The sequence below is a fragment of the Hippocampus guttulatus genome, chromosome 20 (genome assembly GCF_054856545.1).
Source record: "Hippocampus guttulatus isolate MCC_2025c chromosome 20, RoL_Hgut_1.0, whole genome shotgun sequence".
NCBI lineage: Eukaryota > Metazoa > Chordata > Actinopteri > Syngnathiformes > Syngnathidae > Hippocampus > Hippocampus guttulatus.
In genome coordinates this window covers 3,430,271-3,447,450 of record NC_141280.1, presented here as the reverse complement: position 1 = coordinate 3,447,450, position 17,180 = coordinate 3,430,271, and the positions used below count along the sequence as shown (strand labels likewise).

Here is a 17,180-nt window from a genome sequence, read left to right as displayed (position 1 = left end):
TGTATTACCCTGACTTTACTACTTTGGAGGTTAGATGACGCTTGGTAACAATATGATTGGAATAATACGTTGAGATTTTTCCATTGTCACTTTTCATATTTTCACTGCTTTTAAAAAAATTCTCAAATATAAATACAACCAAAATCAATCAATGAAAACGTTTTTAAAGGGGAAGTCAACACAAAAATGTCTTTGCTATGCGGTCGCACTCGTCTGAACGCAATAGTCTGATTACCGGTAATATTGTGTTTGTGCAATATGAATTACATTAACATGAACATTTGTATACTCTTCTCAACTCTAATATCCATTGCCTTCCATACAAACATACCCCAATTATCTTAAAAGGGACAGAAGGCTTCATGATAGTCGTGCATCCAGCAGTGTGCAATATCACCCACCGCGTACCCTATCTGCCTTTTAATATCAGGCATTTAAACCATGTCATTAAATATTTGTTTCCTTAACGGCTAGGATTTAAAAGACATTTTTCCAACTGTCGTGGGTATCATCAGTATCGCCCCGCATATTTGCAGTGTCAGCGAATCCTGCTAAATTGTTTATCTAATAAACAGACATACCCAGACAATGCACAGTAATTGGGAATCCAATGGCGAGAGTGATGTTTCAGCACATTGCTTGTGCTGCATGGAAATGGCGGGGGGGGGGGGGGGGGGGTGTTTGTTCAGATTTTTGTCTTATAATAGAAAAAGTGTCACCGGGTTTACATTTTTTTTTCTTGTTGTTGTCAGCTCCTAGCCTATGGAGGGACCATGGTCTACACTGTGTCTTACACTATTGATCAGCAGGACCAGATTATTAGAGTCACTTCTGAACCAGACCTAATCATTGAGGTAAGTCTTCAATCGCATTATCCCCAAAGATTCAAACATTAAATTATGGTGTATTTTTTAAATGGCTACACCCACATTTGGTAATATAAAGGCTTCATAAATTGAACTCTCTATTGGCTTTGGCCCATTAAAACTACACAAATGACACGATGGATGTGTGGACACACGCACAGTACTAAATACAGATAGCGTGTTGATGAATGATAGACTTATGGCAATAAAACAATCTATTTTCAAAAAAAAAAGCCCCCGTATGTGACTGTCATCCACCAGTGGTGATATGATGAACAGCAGCAATAGGCAAAGCACAATAGTTTCCATAACTTGAATCACTAAACTGCATGCACATGTGCGCGCGATACTCAAAAACTAACGACGCAACTGCAAATTGTTTTATTAAAATACTTAAAAGCTGATACTAAATAAAACCATTGCAGGATAGTGCGAAGGAGAGCCATAGAATTGAGGCAAATGAAATAAAGATGGACGGTTTTGTAAAATAAAAGGCAGACAGCTCTGAATAAGTCATTTAATTAGAATGAATGAAGACTAATTGGATGATGAATGGTCGAAGCAGGACAGGGAAAGGCAGAAGTATAGAAAAAGAGAATGAAGGAAGTACAATCAGCTAATGTTATTTAAAGACATGTCAGCGAGAGTGACAGACTGGGAGGAGGAGGAGAAAAGGAGAGAGACGAGCGTCGGCCTCGTTGTCAACAAAAAGCTGCTCGGAACGATGACAATAACGAACCACCTACATGCTGTCAAGCTGGTAGCGGTCTCTCTCTCTGTCTCTCTCTGCTGTCTGTCTCACCGAAATCAACCCTTGCAACATGCGGGATTTGTCTGACAGCCACCAGCGAGGATGCAAACGTGTGAATTGGATGCATCTGGAATGGATGAATGAACTTTCAGTTTGTATTTGTTCATTCCCACGTCTTTTTGACCGATGCGCATCATACAGCCACCTCTCTTGTTCAGGTTTGCAGTTGAACCGGGACTCGTAACAAATGACTCCTCCCAATCAAATTCAACCCAAATCAAATCATGTCAACAAATATGGTCGACAGAAGCATGTTTTGGGAATGCGGGCGGACACTGGAGTACCTGATGAAAAACACTCAGGCTGTCCGGCGGACACGCTAACCGCCGTGCATCCTTAAACGAAAGACAATTACGGTCCATGTATCCTTGCCTTGTGGCTTTTCAGCACTAGGCCGCATCGCTAAATAATTCAGTATCTCCGTCGATGGTGACGCAAACAAAAGTATCATATTTCCTCAAGTAGTGGCCATCCCTCAAATCAATACCGTGTTCAAATTAGTTACAGAGTCTGTCATTACTTCAGTCGAACAAATACTTGCATCAGATAAATTCAGGATGGGCAAAGGAAGGCACGAGGGTCACATACAGCCCGCTGTGCTCTTTAGAATCTAGGTTTTTTTTTTTGGTAATTTTTTTTTAATTTCCATTGTTGGAAGAATGCCACAAGTATGTTTAGCCATTATACTTACCACTCACATAATTTGTGGTGTGGAGCCGGCGCAAACCCCCCAAAAAGACATTTATTTACCAAAAGGGAAAATAAGGCATGTGGAAAACTCAAAAGACTCAATGAACAAAGTCCCCCAAAACAAGATTCAAAGTCACAAACAAAGATGGTCAACAGATTCACCATAATAGAAAACATGACATGACGAGGGAACTAACAAGGGAACGGCATCGGCTGCGCGACACGAGTCAAGCGCGACAACAAACCCAACACGGAGTGAAAGAAAGCAGCAAACAAGCTACAAAGAAATTGACGAGACAAAATGGCACCTCTGGACAAGAGACCGGTGGATTGAGGGAGATTATTGGGTGACACAAGGAACTGGACTGACGAGAACGTGCGGCAACGAAAACCTAACGAGCAAACAAAGCATGAAAAAAAAAAGCTTTCTCTCTCTCTCCCTCGCTCGCTTGCTTTCTCTCTCTTTTTCTCTCAATTAGTTGTTATTTAATGGCTTATTGGAATGATGGGCAGACGTTTTTTCCCAGCCCTCCCTCTCCATCAGCGGTTGTCACTCTGTGTTAAGCGCTACATGCCATTGAGCCGTTCTCAACAACGGATCGGCACATACGAGGCTCGATTCACTTTCCAGTCAGCCTGTTCACAAAATATTGACAGAATTTGCAGTTCTTTCTGTTTCTTCCAAGTTCATTTGGATCTTTTTAAAGGACAAAACAACTCATGAGCATTGAATGACACGTTTCTCTCTCCGACAGGGCAGCGGGATCAAGATTATAGACAGACGGTACGGACGACCCGTGTATCCGTCCTCACCAAGCATCAATAGCATCGCTCTCCTTCCTGAAAACTTCCTGGTTTCAGACACTGCTCAGCCAGTCAGTCGCAGGGATTTCATGACTGTCTTGGCAAACATGAGCAGATTGATGGTCAGAGCCTCTTACAGTACAGAGCCCAGTGCTGTGTACAGGTATAGGAACACCTTCAGTCAACGGATCCCGCACGATCTAAAATGACAATTGTGTTTTTGTCCCCCCCCCCCTCCACTTCCAGATTAGCATGCAATTAGTTGAAACGAACGACGGTTTCAAAAGTTCTCACGTGTTTGTGTGTTTCTTTAGACTGCACTTATTCTCCATGCAAGTAGCTTATCCCTTTGCCCAAGGAGAGCGGAAAGCATCGGCTCTTGAAATGTGCTCTTGTCCACCCGGATATGCCGGAACATCATGTGAGGTACACGCATTGAAAGCAACTCCTCATTGTTTTCTCAATTTGACTCGACATTAGCACCTCAATATTAGCAACGTGTTTTACCCCTGGGGTCAGTTTGGAATAAATGTCTCCCGAATATGATAAACCGGTAAATCAATTTGTTGACTCAGGCACGAGTGCATAGTAGAAGTTAAAACATAATAAATACTCCACATTTCTGCAATCGAGAAAGTCACTCCATCTAATTTCCACGTTGAATGGGTCCTTTTAGGCTTGTGTTGCTGGATTCCGAAGAGTGGGTGGAAACCTGTACAACGGTGTGTGTGAAGTGTGTCATTGTCACGGCCATGCTGCACAATGCCACCAAATCACAGGGCACTGCCTGGTAAGTTCAATGTCACCCCCCTGCCCCCCGCCCCAAAAAAAGCATAAGTACGGACGTGGATGGAGAAACGATTATGATACGAATAAGGACGAAAGGGTAACCAGGTCGTGGACGGAGGGTGACAAAATAGGGTAAAGTGCCCATCTTTGGAAACAGACACCACCTAAAGGCCGTTTGAGGGAATGCAGATTCATACAATCATCACACATAACACGCCCATATCATCCAGGCCGCTGTACACATTACCATACGCCCGCAGACGCAAATATGCGCACACACAAGCGCTGTGAAGTGTGTTATGAACGGCAGAGAACGAACGCGGTGGCAGATTGGTGGGTTGTTTCTTTTTTACTCATTCAAATACACCTCGTACACGACGCGCGACAGCTTAACAGTCAATCACTCACAGACACATACACAAACGTTTCCATATTCATTCACAGTGATTGGCAGACCGATCGAGGCCCAAAGCGGAGTGGCTGAATATTCCTTTGGCTCGGCAGGTTAACGCAGCGTGTGCTTGTGTCAGCATTGAGGAGATATTTGATTTAAACAGGAACTGTACTGGAACACGGGGGACACACATACAGTGCATACTCGCGTGCACACACACTTCAGCACTGCAGCTGCTTGAAAAGAATAATTTCTGTTGGTTTTTTTTGTTTTGTTTTGTGTTTTTTAACCACCAGGACAAGCGTATTGTTTTAATGTTCCCATTGTATTAATTGATATTCAAATGCAGTGTGTGACAATCAGTTCTCACCATTACGACCGTTTTCTAAATTGAATTACCGCCGTGTTTGACTTTCACTAATACTCCCGTTTGCTGCTTGATTATGAAGCACATCGGTTACAAAGTCCTGGCTCATCTCCTCGAGCCCCAAGCGCTCGGTAACTATGGTAACAAAATGCAATTTGACGCTCATCCTGTACCTCATCGTGAGCCTTCAATTGCTCGGGTTTGTTTCTCCTTTTGCTGTCGGCCTCGTAATCTTCAAAAGCGTCTTGAAGAGAAGCCTTAATGTTGTTCTTCTAGTTATTTGTGAAAGGGTTTACCCTCCATTTTTGTGATTCTGTCAACCATGTTATCGCTCACACATTGAAACATAAAACAAAATACAGTACGTGCATGAATATGAACTCTTCATATATTTCATTTTTCATGATACATTTCTCTTTGCATGTATAAAACATTCACGATCCGAACATCAAAGGGTTTGAAGCAAATAAGAAAATTACCATTTCTTTTTTTTTCCCCCCCAGCTCAAAGGGCTCTCACACTTAAAAATGAGCATTGAAGGACGGCACAAAACTGCTGAACAAGAAACCAACATTTAGTGCAAGAGCTCGTTTCCCCCCCCCCCCCCCAGAAAAAAACAACTCACTCAAAATGTCAATATTATTGCGGTAATATTTTTGTCCTGCATATCATTTCAGCCCCACAAAAACGTTTAGGCCTACCCACTTGTATTATAGGGCAGCACAAGACATCATGTAAGTGCAACTAAGACATCTAGTCTGCCATCTAGTGGTGAGACTACAACTTAAAACTATAGTCGCCCTCTATAGGTTCGCAGTTCTGTACCTGTGGATTTGCTTATTGACAGATTTTTTTTCCCCTTCAAATTATAGATCTTTTCCAGTTTTTTCTGGGATCTTTTTCTGCCTGTTTTCGTGTAAAATGTATACATTTCCACATTATACGATGCTGTTGTATGAATGGCAATAGGTGGGTTTATTGCATCTTCTGCCATCTGGGACTCACTGAAAACAACCCATATTGTATTTTTACTCCCAGGACTGTGCCCACCACACCACAGGCCCCCATTGCGACACCTGCCAACCTGGTTACTACGGCAATGCCACTCACGGGTCAGCGACAGATTGTCAGCCCTGCGCCTGCCCTCTCAACATGCCAAGTAACAAGTAAGTTATCACGGCACCAAAGCTAATTCTAAAAAATTGTCCTGAAACGACTCACTCTCTCGCCGCTGACCTTTGGGTCCTGCGGCACTCAATTGCTTCTTTGCCCTCTCCATCCTCATCATCTTCTCCGCCCTTTCACCTTTTTTTTTTTTACGGCATCACAGAAAAACAGCCGCTGCCTGATGGTAGAGATCAGAGCAGTTGGTGTAAATGTCATCAATGTTGGGTAGAATCACTGTGAGAGCCACCCAAAATCCGAGGCAGCTGGTGGCTCCATCCACTGAAAGGAAGTTAAAACCTTTTGGCGTGTTGCCTCTCCGCTGCTTGGCTATAATCACAGCTGTCTTGCTGAAGGAACCATATTACTTGAGCTAATAAATGCTGGGTTGCGCAATGAAAATTTTGATCGGCTTGAAATAGGCATGTGTTCAACTGCTATTTAATTTTTAAATTATTATTTTTTAATTAACATAAAGACTTGTAACATAAAAAATGGCAGGATGGAGATTTGACAGATCCTTCTCTGTCTCACATCCATTATTATTCCAACCAGGTCATCAAAACAAAATACAAACGTAGGTATGGTCAGGCCAAACATCCTGGAAATGTCTGACAAGGATAAGGTTCTACTGGGAAACAATGTTCTGATAAACCTGCTGCGGATGGAATTTGTGCTTATCTCCTCGGAAGCCACAGTGTTTACCAATTTGAAGCTTCATGCTGTTTACACATCACAGTTTGGATTCACACTGCAGGTCTCGGTGCCCAATTCCAGTTCAATGCCCTTCCGGTCGACACACCCCTGTTCAAATGCAAGAGGATGCAATATAAAAATGAAATGATTCCTAAATATGACCAGTATTAAACAGCATCTATAACCTGTACAGATCAAATGGGCTGGAAAAAAAAAAAAGCAGATAGTGTGGTTGCACAAGCGTGCACACAAGACAGCATGCAGAACACTCTGGAACCTTCCTTCATTTGGGGCGGAGCCTGAATACTATCCCTGCCAATCAGGTACAGTGACATGTGATTGATTGCAATCTCTGCACCTGAATGACTCCGCCCACTACTTAACCCAGAAAGGAGAGACTGTGGACAGAAAGAGAACACATGACAAACGACAAAGGGCATGATACAGACTTTGTTTTTTTACTTCCCCTCTTGAACCGGTTGAATTGTTCCCAGTTGAGTTGTGGATGTTATCGCTCACATTAATGGTAGAACAACAACCTGGCATTTGAACAGGAGTGAGTAGAATGTTTAGATCCAGGTCCTATTTGTCTAATTCTTTCCAAGTACCTTTTTGGTGATGCAGTATCTTTTTTTTTTCTTCTTTCGTGCATAGTAGTAAACTGTTCTGTATCCGTGCTGAAGGCAAAGTTGGGCAACATTCTTGACAGTGGGTGCTTGTATGTGATCCCATTCAATGCCACCCACTGGTCGGCCATTTTAAGTCGCCAAAAAAAAAAAGCTCTTCAAAAAGTTGAGGCATAGCCAGAATTGCAGTGCATCAACACTCATGCATCTAAAAGAATCCATCTTTTTAACAGTTGTCCACTGTAAAGTCTTAGCCACTACGCATGGAGGAGTTAGTTACTTGGAAAACTGCATGTATTTTTTTGTTAAGTAGGAGTACACCCCCCCCCACACACACACACACACACACACACACAAACAGCAGCTGAGAATTTTCATGATGCAGTGGCGATGAGCCTTTTTCAAAGAGCGACACATCTCTCTCTCTCAGCCTGCGCGGCTTCCCCCGTTTTCTCCTTAACCTCCCCCTGCAGTAATATTAGCCTGCAGGTGCCAGGCCTGTGGCCGCCTTCGAAAATAGCCCTCTCTTCCTTTGCTTTAGATCCACCAAAACCTGTCATTCAAAACATGCAGTCAACCAGACAGACAGTTCCACTTTGCAAGAATGTCAAAGATCTTATTAATGCCTTCGGGGGGAAAGAAAAAAAAAACTTTGGTGGTTTGAATCAATCCAAAATCAGTTTAGTATTCAGTGTGGTTGCTTTTCATTTCCACCTGGGCTCAATTAACTACGTCCTATACCGTTTTCTGTCAGTTATCAACATCTCGCCGCAACATCTACTCTCATTTACTTGTGCACTGAAGAAAATGAATTCATATTTAATTTTCGTATACAAGTCAATTTCAAGATGTTCCCCTCTGTAATCGGAGTCATCTCCGACGCAATGTTTTTGCTGGATGAGTTTCTGTTCTGTTTATTTTTAATTACTTCTTCCACCCATCACATCTGAGATCAGGATGATATGGCTTTTAATTTGCGTACTTTGAAAAAAAATAATACTATACTGTATGCATCATACAAGACCTTGCAAAGACAATTACATCAAAGAAGCACATCCAATATTCTGCCTTCAGGAATTGTTTACATATTGATTGGCACTGCCACAGTGATATTAGTATTGTTTATATTTGCATTATTTTAACATAGGATTGTCAAAATATTCGAAATGACTCACACAAATTTTTCTCTGGAGCCTCTCCCACAATTAAATTTACGGCTAGAATTTGTTTTACATTTGTATATCTATATTTTTACATCTTTGCTTTTTTTTTCATGCTGTTGTTTCATTTTATTATTTATATTCAGTCGCAGTACAAAGCTTGGCTTCGCTTTCTCGAGTTACTGAATGAGCAAGTGTGTCCAACCTTTTTGACAAGTGCTGCATATTTCTTCTGCTGGGCCAGTTGAGTTCTCACAGTCGGCTAATGACCCAGTCTGAGCTCGGAACCCGAGCCAGCAGAACTATCTATAGTTTATGGAAGTGGGAGGGTGACTCGCTCTCACTCGACCTCACTCACACAGCCTTCATTTAGGGTTCACTTTGAGAGGAAGAGTGTTTGTAAAACGCTACGTGTGTGAATGTGAGAACGTACGAGTGAAAGTCGGGACAGGTGTGTCTGCGTATGCGGGGAGACAAACAATGGCCCTAACTCATCTCTGTCCTCTCTTCTTCATCATCATTCTCACCGCCGCCCTCTCCGTTGTGGGACAACGCCACGGAATTAACAATCAACAACTTAAACTAAAACTTTGGCATCCCGGCAACCGCGACAGTTTCAGCCCAACTTGCCACCTTGGTGAGGGAGGAGACCTGCTGTGTGACCGGTGCCAGCCTGGATACACCGGACCAAGATGTGACAGGTAACACACACAGACGCGAGTACAGTTGCACTTGCGCAATAGCGATCCCTAAAATAAATAAATATAACCACTTCACCAGTGTTGGGGGGGGGGGGGGGGGGGTGCTTGTACCTCCAAAACAGCATGCTACATCTGCCCAAATTGTGACATCACCGGCACGAGCGATTTGTGTAGATCTCAAACTACAAAAGCTTAATGATGACCTCACATTGTGGCATGTGAATGTATGTGCTTAGAAGTGATTCAATAAGGTCTGGTTGAAAACCTGCTTTATTTTTATTGTTTTTCTTTCGTATATTTCCTCCCATCCGCGGCAATCAATCAATGACAAAAATCCTCACTTATCCGATAATAGCCCGTCAGGTCTTTCTCTGTCTCGCCTCTTAAGCTGCCCACCCTTTGAAGCGGACTTCCTTCTTAATGGACAGCTTCTTTAAGCCTTCCTGACAGTACTCTGTCAGCTTTATTGTATAAAACCCTCATTTGCAAGACATCCTGAAACACATCGTGAAGGTTGAGCCAATAGCGGGGTTTTGGGCTCATGCGGCGCATGGAGCTGGTCACTGTAAAGAAAAACAAAATCGCTTTCGTCCATGCATATGAATACTCCGAGACATTTTGATCATTTCTGACTATTTGAATACATACTAGCGCACCCGTGTCTTTCTGCGCTTGGCTCATTGATTACGTGTCTGACATTCAGAATCATCAACTTTTAGTTCTATTATAAGTCTGCCTCGCTGTGGATTACTTGTCTGCATGCTATGATGTGGCTGGATGACACATGGGAAGTAAATATAGACTAACCCCCCCTTAGGCATGATGGATTGCATTTGCCTGAGGGCAGAACACTTAAAGTTGAAATGTTAAAGTTGTGGCGGCGCGGCGGACGACTGGTTAGCACGTCCGCCTCACAGTGCCGAGGTGCAGGGTTCAATTTCGGCTCCGTGTCCTTCCTGTGTGGAGTTTGCATGTTCTCCCCGCACCTGCGTGGCTTTTCTCTGGGTACTTGCTGGCCTGCATAGTCCGCATGCCTGGCTGTGCTGTCCACAGCAGAAACTCTGAAGTCTTTTTATAAACGCCATCAGCCTCAGGGGGTGAGGCAGAAAATGACTTGCTGTCATTCCAGATTTTTAATGACAGATGGGCATCATCACTGTTGCAGTATATACCAGTGACGAATATGGACTCATCCCAAAAACTGGGCAGCCCGCTTAATGGAAGTCAACGGTGTTCAGTGGGAACAAAATGATTTCACGTGTTGAAGAAAAACATGAGTGTGACCAACTCTGATTTGTTTGGTACATGGGTTGTATATTCAAACCTGAAATGCAAAAAAAAAAAAGAAATTTGTGACTTTGTTGCTATCCTATGAAAATACAAAGATGCCACAAAATTGTTCCATCAGAGCCATAACAGGAGACCTGCTACACACACAGAATGCAGCGTTGTTCAATTAAAAAGTTAGCTTCAATTTAAAAAAAAAATAGCACAGCCACTTATGCTTCAATCACCTCTTGTAACCAGGGAGGAGACTTTAATTATAATTGGAATCGTGATTATTTAATTTGTGCTTGTTCTGTACCCCTTTTGTGTAATTGAATGCACATTCCATGCAAAATAGGACATTTAATAAATAGAAAAAAGGCAAGCATGTGCTCAGGCGCGATCAAAAGAAGCTTTTAGTAGGGAATGTTGTCAAATGCAGCCTGTGCAGTCTTTGCCAAGTGAATCCACTGACAGATAAATTGGCCAAATGTCCCTGTTAACTTGCTCCGAGCCATTATAATTTAATTTACCGTAAAGGTCAGAATCCAAATTTTTGGGGTGGCCAACCTGATTGGACAAGTTGAGAGAAAATAAAAGGGATCACTTCTTTAAAAGGTCATCAATGCGGGTTGTGCTATTTCTCACTTTGCAATTTGAAATGTGAGCAACGACAGTTCGTTTGAAGACATTTTTAAACAGTCGACATCCCAAAGTAGACGCTGTACTAATTTGTGATTGGATTTGAAGTTCAGGAATTTTAGAAAACGGAGAATGGAGTTGCATAAACGGCACAATGCAAACAGCCATATTTAGAGTTCGACTTTTTTTCCCTCCAGTGCACGCATTAAATTTTGCAGCCAATGCCCGAGTCCTGTTTACAAATAGTGTCGCTTCTCCAGAGTTTCTTTGGAAATGAAATGTTGCCGTCAAAAAGAGAATGCAATGGAAGAGATCGCAGCAATGAATGTTTTTGTATTTTCCCTATGAACTTGTATCTTGCAGTAAAGTCTGTTTTTCTTGACACACACACACTCAAAAGCTAATAAACCAGCCGTATTGAGTACCATAGAGGGTCAGCGGTAATAACGGCTGGCTGCTCTTGACTCTTTCCCACTCGTTGTCCTTTTCCGCTCCCTCCTCTCTAAACTCAATTCTCTCTCTCTCATCTGAAGACTCTTCTCTTCCCCTCTTGTCCCCCTCTAGTCCTCTCATGCACCCCACTCCTATCTATGTCACCCATCTGTCCTTATTTCATCTCAATCTGGGCTTTTCTCCTCACCCCCGCCCACCCTCTGCTTATGCCATGGAGCAGCACTCCAAGTCTTGGTGTTTGGACTTCCTTTAATTAAGAACCAAATAAGAGCATGTCAAAGCAGAAATGATTGGAACAATGTAACAATTGACACTTGTGAGTCCTCGTAGTCACCGCATACAATTCATTTACATAAACAAATGACTCATGTTGCCTATGCAGTCAGTAGAAATGACAATTTTTTTTTTAACCTGAATCTTCCGTCACTCTGCTTCCTCCTAGTTGCTCCAACGGGTATTACGGACAGCCCACTGTCCCAGGAGGTTCCTGCCAGCCCTGCGATTGCCACGGTAACCTGGACCTGTCGACACCCGGCAGCTGCGATCCAATCACAGGCCAGTGTCTGCATTGTCGACATGGTTACGGTGGCGTGGCCTGCGACAGCTGCGATGACGGATTCTTTGGAGACGCCATCACGGCGAAAAACTGCCGGCGTAAGTCAAGAAAAACATTTGTAAAAAATTCGGCATCATCTTGAGAAGTTTACCACCCTGCTGTCTCTGGTGTCAACCGTTGTCTGCCGTTTGGCCGGCTAGCGGCTGGTGACTAGACATGATGATGCCTTTTGAAGGAGCGCAGTGTTTGGGGTGGAACATTAGCGCATTACAGGAAGAACACGAGAATATGCGAATATTACAATACAATACATGCTGATTTATATAGCGCTTTCACAACAGCGGCAGCTGTAACGAAGCGCTTAACAAAACAGTTAACATAAAGTAAAATAATAAACACAACACATAAAATAAAACACGGACAGTCGTGCAGTCCTAACCACTTTTCCGTCACACGCTTTGTTGTTTGAAGAATATTGCACAAAATAGATGTTTTTCAGTGAGTCATTGTATTCTACAGAAAAATATATGTGAGGGTTGACTATTTATTAGAACAAAGGGGAACTTCCAAACCGTTGTCTTTAATCTGAATACAGAAACAGTCAGCGCACCATCTGGGGTGTGTGCGCCGCGCGTGTTTTGCTTTTGCTCCTCGCGCGCCTTATCTTGCTCGGCCGGCTACCGACGAGCAGCTGCGGAGGTGTGATGTCGGAGCCAGCTGTGTTCAAGAGTGACAACGCAAAGTCTACCTGTACACAAAGGAGAGACACACGTGCAGATGTTGCTTGTCTGCGAAAACAGACCTGCGTCACCGTTGCCCGCGACGAGCGATAGGCAGGCTCCCCAATCGGCAGACAGATCAAGCACAAAGGCAGCTCGATGGGCCGACTTTGACTATTAATGTATGTTTGATAGTTGATTGTTCTGTAGCTGTTTTCCCCTCCGCCCAAGCTAAATGGTTATCGATTAATCGGCCTGATCTATGGCGCTGCTCCGCTGCTGATTGGCTGCTCATGTCTGAGAGATGGAGGGGTTGTTATTGATCCTGCGCAAATGACAAAAGACTCGCAGGAATTATTAAAAGACAATAAGTCTCTTTCTGACTCTTTATGGCTCCAAGTCTTAATGAACTTTATTGAGTGGCGCCGCGGAGTTTGGGTCAAGTCCATTTGTGTTCCATTAGACTGTAAAAACGCCACGTTTTTTGGGTTTGCTTTGAGGTCAGCTTTCACGGTCGACATTAACGCATGGTTTCATTCATTTTTTCAAAGTGAGCCTGTGATGTGTCTGTGCATTCAATAACAATATAACACCAACTATTTTTCACTCCAAGAAAGGTTTTCTGGACATTGTCGAGGAGATATGTGAATTGTGCCATTACTCTTGTTCCATCACAGGAAACGAGCGCCGACATAGTAATTCAATAACGTAATAAAGGTTCCGTCCTTTGACTTAATGAAGGTTCCGTTGATGCTTCGTAGATCAATAAAACCTCAGGGATTATTTTGAAATAACACAATTTGAACTCTACTCTTGCCCTGGCAGGCGGAGTTCAATTTATGGCAGAATGCTTGATTTTTCAACTATCTGAGATTGCAAATATTCATGGCTCTATTTTCTTAGACAGGCACATGCGCACTTAGCGTAAAAAAAACTGGCATGTCTTTATTTAGCCTTGGGCGGTGTGGAGGAATTTTGTATTGCGCGCCCTCATGGAACCTGACAATTTGGTGACAGAGCAGACTTGACCTAATACGAGTTAAAAGCAGCTAAGTTGGTGCGCAGGTGGTGCAACATGATCTGTACCTATGCTCATCTACAAAAATACCAAAAGGAAGAACATTCTGTACTTTCGACTGCACTTGCTAACCACGAGAAAATATACCAATATTATTGTTTGATCTTATTTAAACAGGAATGGGAGATATAAAGCCCTCCCCCTTGTAGACACGTCCCGCAATCTGCAGTCGAGTCGTCAACTTGAGGCGGATCTGACTTAATAGCTTCGTTTTCTGAAAATAAACAGACCGTCACTTGTTGTCACTGACTGATTGCTCCGTAACACAGGATCGTTTCCATGCTACACAAACACTATTATCCGCTCATCAAAGGACAGCGCTGACGAACAACACCCCCAAAAGCCCACATTTCAGGCTGCAACAGGGCTCGCATTGTGGCGACCGACAGAATGGAGTCCAGATGGTCCCCCAAAGGGTGAAACCGGAGGGGCGAGAGACTGTTTGAGCGAGCGTGTGTGAAACTCTTGTTAGATGTGCGTGTACACTTGTCCGCATCAACATTCATTTGCATGTTTGGATGCGCGGGGGTGTGCATGTACTGTTTTAGGTACGCGCTTGTTGTATTTGTGTGCAAAGCCCAAATGTCTTGTTCCGTTTGTGTGTGTGTGTGTGTGTGTGTGTGTGTGTGTGTGTGTGTGTGTGTGTGTGTGTGTGTGTGTGTGTGTGTGTGTGTGTGTGTGTGTGTGTGTGTGTGTGTGTGTGTGTGTGTGTGGACATCTGCTGTAGCCTTTTTTTTCCCTCACTTTCTCAGCCCACACTCGGGTCTGTCCTTCTGTCCGCTTTGCATCTAACAGGAGCTGAGCGCGTACATGTTAGACGAGCTCTTCTTCTCTTTAGTTGGATTTTTATTTTTATTTTTTTTTTGTCAGTGTATGTTCGCGTCTGACAACCTCATTTGCCAGATGGGAGTTCTGGCTTTTAATTGCTCTTCTCAGAGGCTGATTGGCATGTAAGGTACAACTTGCAAATGCACATTTTAAATAAAGTTGCGAAGTAGACTGGCTCTCAGTCAAGAGCAGACTTCCAAGGTTTTTGCAACCCTAATTTGCACCAGCACTGAATTTCAGGCCCTTTGTCATTATATATATATTTTCATTTGCTCAAACTAGTGGCTGCCACTCTAAAGACACAATCAGGGAGAAAAAAAAACTGAATTCTTAAAATCCACATCATCGATGCAAAATGTGACTCTTCTCCTCCTGTTGCAGCCTGTCAGTGCCATATTAATGGCTCCGTCTCGGAAGTCTGCAATAAGCAGAGCGGGCGGTGCCAGTGCAGGGAAAACGTGGTTGGACGCCAGTGTGACGACTGCATGGTAAGTGTTTTGACATGCACCATTTATATTTTGATGATGATTGTGATTATTTAATTTTTTTTACATTTTTCATCGTTTCCTCACAATTACACATTAAGTATAAGGCAAACCTGACAGGTTCTCCGCCCCCCCCCCCCCGCCCCTCCCTCCCACCAAGCCTTAATTACATTTTGGAGCAAGTGCAAGCTTGAGATAAGACGCACCATATTTTAGATTTTTTTTTTTTTTTACTGAGCGGTACAGACAATGGAACACACAAATACAAACTAAAACGGTAACGGTAAGGCAAAGCTTAGCTCCCAACAAAGAAAAGACTAATTGGGCCACGCCCCTTAAAGGACCCATACTCCACTTTAGCAGTTGTGGCTTTCGACTGGTCTGAACGTAACTCCCCCTCCAAATCAACAGACCAGAGTATTACAAAAAAAAGCAGAATAGTGGAAGCTGTATTAGTACCGGTAATTTTTTTTAAATTTAATGCACATTGATTTTACAATGTAAATTCTGTGATTTCAATTACAAGTTGTCATGTTTATTAGAAATGCAATACGAGAACCAAAGTGAAAGACAACTATCAAGTCTTCTGGTTTATTTATGTATTTATTTTTGTTTTGCCAGTCATGATCTAATTTCTTTTGGTGTCATGCGCCCAACCCGATATCCCCCGTTGTGATCTGTGTTGTGATTGGTCCAGCCTAATTACTGGTGGGATGCCGAGCGTCACGTGTGCACGGCCTGCCGCTGCACCCACCTGGGCTCCGTCTCTCAACGCTGCGACGTTGAGGGCCGCTGCACCTGTCGCCCGGGATTCGCGGGCATGCGCTGTGACCAGCGTCGCCAAGGTTATGAGAGGCGGGAGACGCGGCGCCCGGTGGAGCGCGTCCCCGTGGAGGCCGTACAGCGAAGATGGGGCAGCCCATCTCGCACCGGGGGTTGTCCTAGGGGCGCGTACTGGCCCAGTGCAGCGGTAACACTGCACGGGAATGACGGTGGCATGAAGCATGGGTGTGTCTATTGCACAGGGGTGTGTAGTTTGTGATTAACAGATCTTCAGAATGACTTTTTTTATATATATACTGTATATAATCTTAACAAGGGGCAGCACACGCCCAGTCCTGTAGTAATTTGCCTCACAGTTGAGGTCCAGTGTTCACAACCAGAATGAGGAGAAGCGATTGATGGATGGATGCACGGTCCTACATTAAGCCTTTTGGTTGGCCATGCTGTTATATTTCAATTATTTTATAGTTAGCGTCTTTTTTTTTCCACTTTTTTTTCAGTGTAAAATCAAACTGAATATTTCACATTTGACATTTTATGGGCTTTTGAAGCTATTCCTTATTGAAGCAAGATTTTATTTTATTAGATTATAATTTGTATCATAACACATTTTTGTTTCCCTGGATGCAGACCCCCCCCCGAAACGTTGGTTGCTGGCGTTATTTTACAGGGAGCAAATGTTTCAACCCTGATGTGTGCTTTTGACGTGTCCTTGTTCATTTGTGGGATTTGCATGATTCCCTGTCGGATGACCCAAAAGTGCCCTCTTTTATTTTGTGTTGCGTTTGAGGACATCAGACATCTGTCAAATCCACAAAGAGAATTAGAATCAAACTGTTTCTTGGTCAAGCATGTTCAAATAAAACACACACGGAGTTGTTTATGGCTGTTGATAACACTCACCTACTGTATATAGTCTGTATTTATGTACAATATACACAACAGTGTTGATGCAGTACACAAAGACACTCGAGTGTGCCGTGAATTTGGCGATGCTTTCAATCGTTTGCAAGGCTCGCCCTCCCGTCTTGACCTTGTCTGGTCCTTTTTGCCTCCAGGCTCAGACGTACGGCCTGGCCACGGGTGGACAGTGCGTGCCGTGTCACTGTAACTCCTTTGGCTCCAAGTCGTTTGACTGCGACGAAAACGGTCAGTGTCGGTGCCAGCCGGGAGTCAGCGGACCCAAATGTGACCGCTGCTCACGAGGATTCTTCAACTTCCAGGAGGGAGGCTGCACGCGTAAGCAAAGCTAGTAGACTGTCCGGGCAAATTTGGAGGTGGGGGGATATCACTCAATACGAT

At 43.5% G+C, this 17,180-nt stretch overlaps 1 protein-coding gene across 1 annotated transcript in view; it reads left to right on the top strand.

The window, feature by feature from the left end:
* The window catches only part of lama2 (laminin, alpha 2), a 95,437-nt gene that overhangs the window by 35,295 nt on the left and 42,962 nt on the right, over window positions 1-17,180 (top strand). Inside the window, exons 15-23 of the mRNA XM_086100502.1 lie at window positions 753-854; window positions 3,123-3,334; window positions 3,486-3,597; window positions 3,848-3,961; window positions 5,760-5,887; window positions 8,982-9,068; window positions 11,872-12,083; window positions 14,992-15,098; window positions 16,937-17,117. Of these exons, the coding sequence (XP_085956628.1) occupies window positions 753-854; window positions 3,123-3,334; window positions 3,486-3,597; window positions 3,848-3,961; window positions 5,760-5,887; window positions 8,982-9,068; window positions 11,872-12,083; window positions 14,992-15,098; window positions 16,937-17,117 (1,255 nt within the window). The remainder of the gene's footprint in view (window positions 1-752; window positions 855-3,122; window positions 3,335-3,485; window positions 3,598-3,847; window positions 3,962-5,759; window positions 5,888-8,981; window positions 9,069-11,871; window positions 12,084-14,991; window positions 15,099-16,936; window positions 17,118-17,180) is intronic.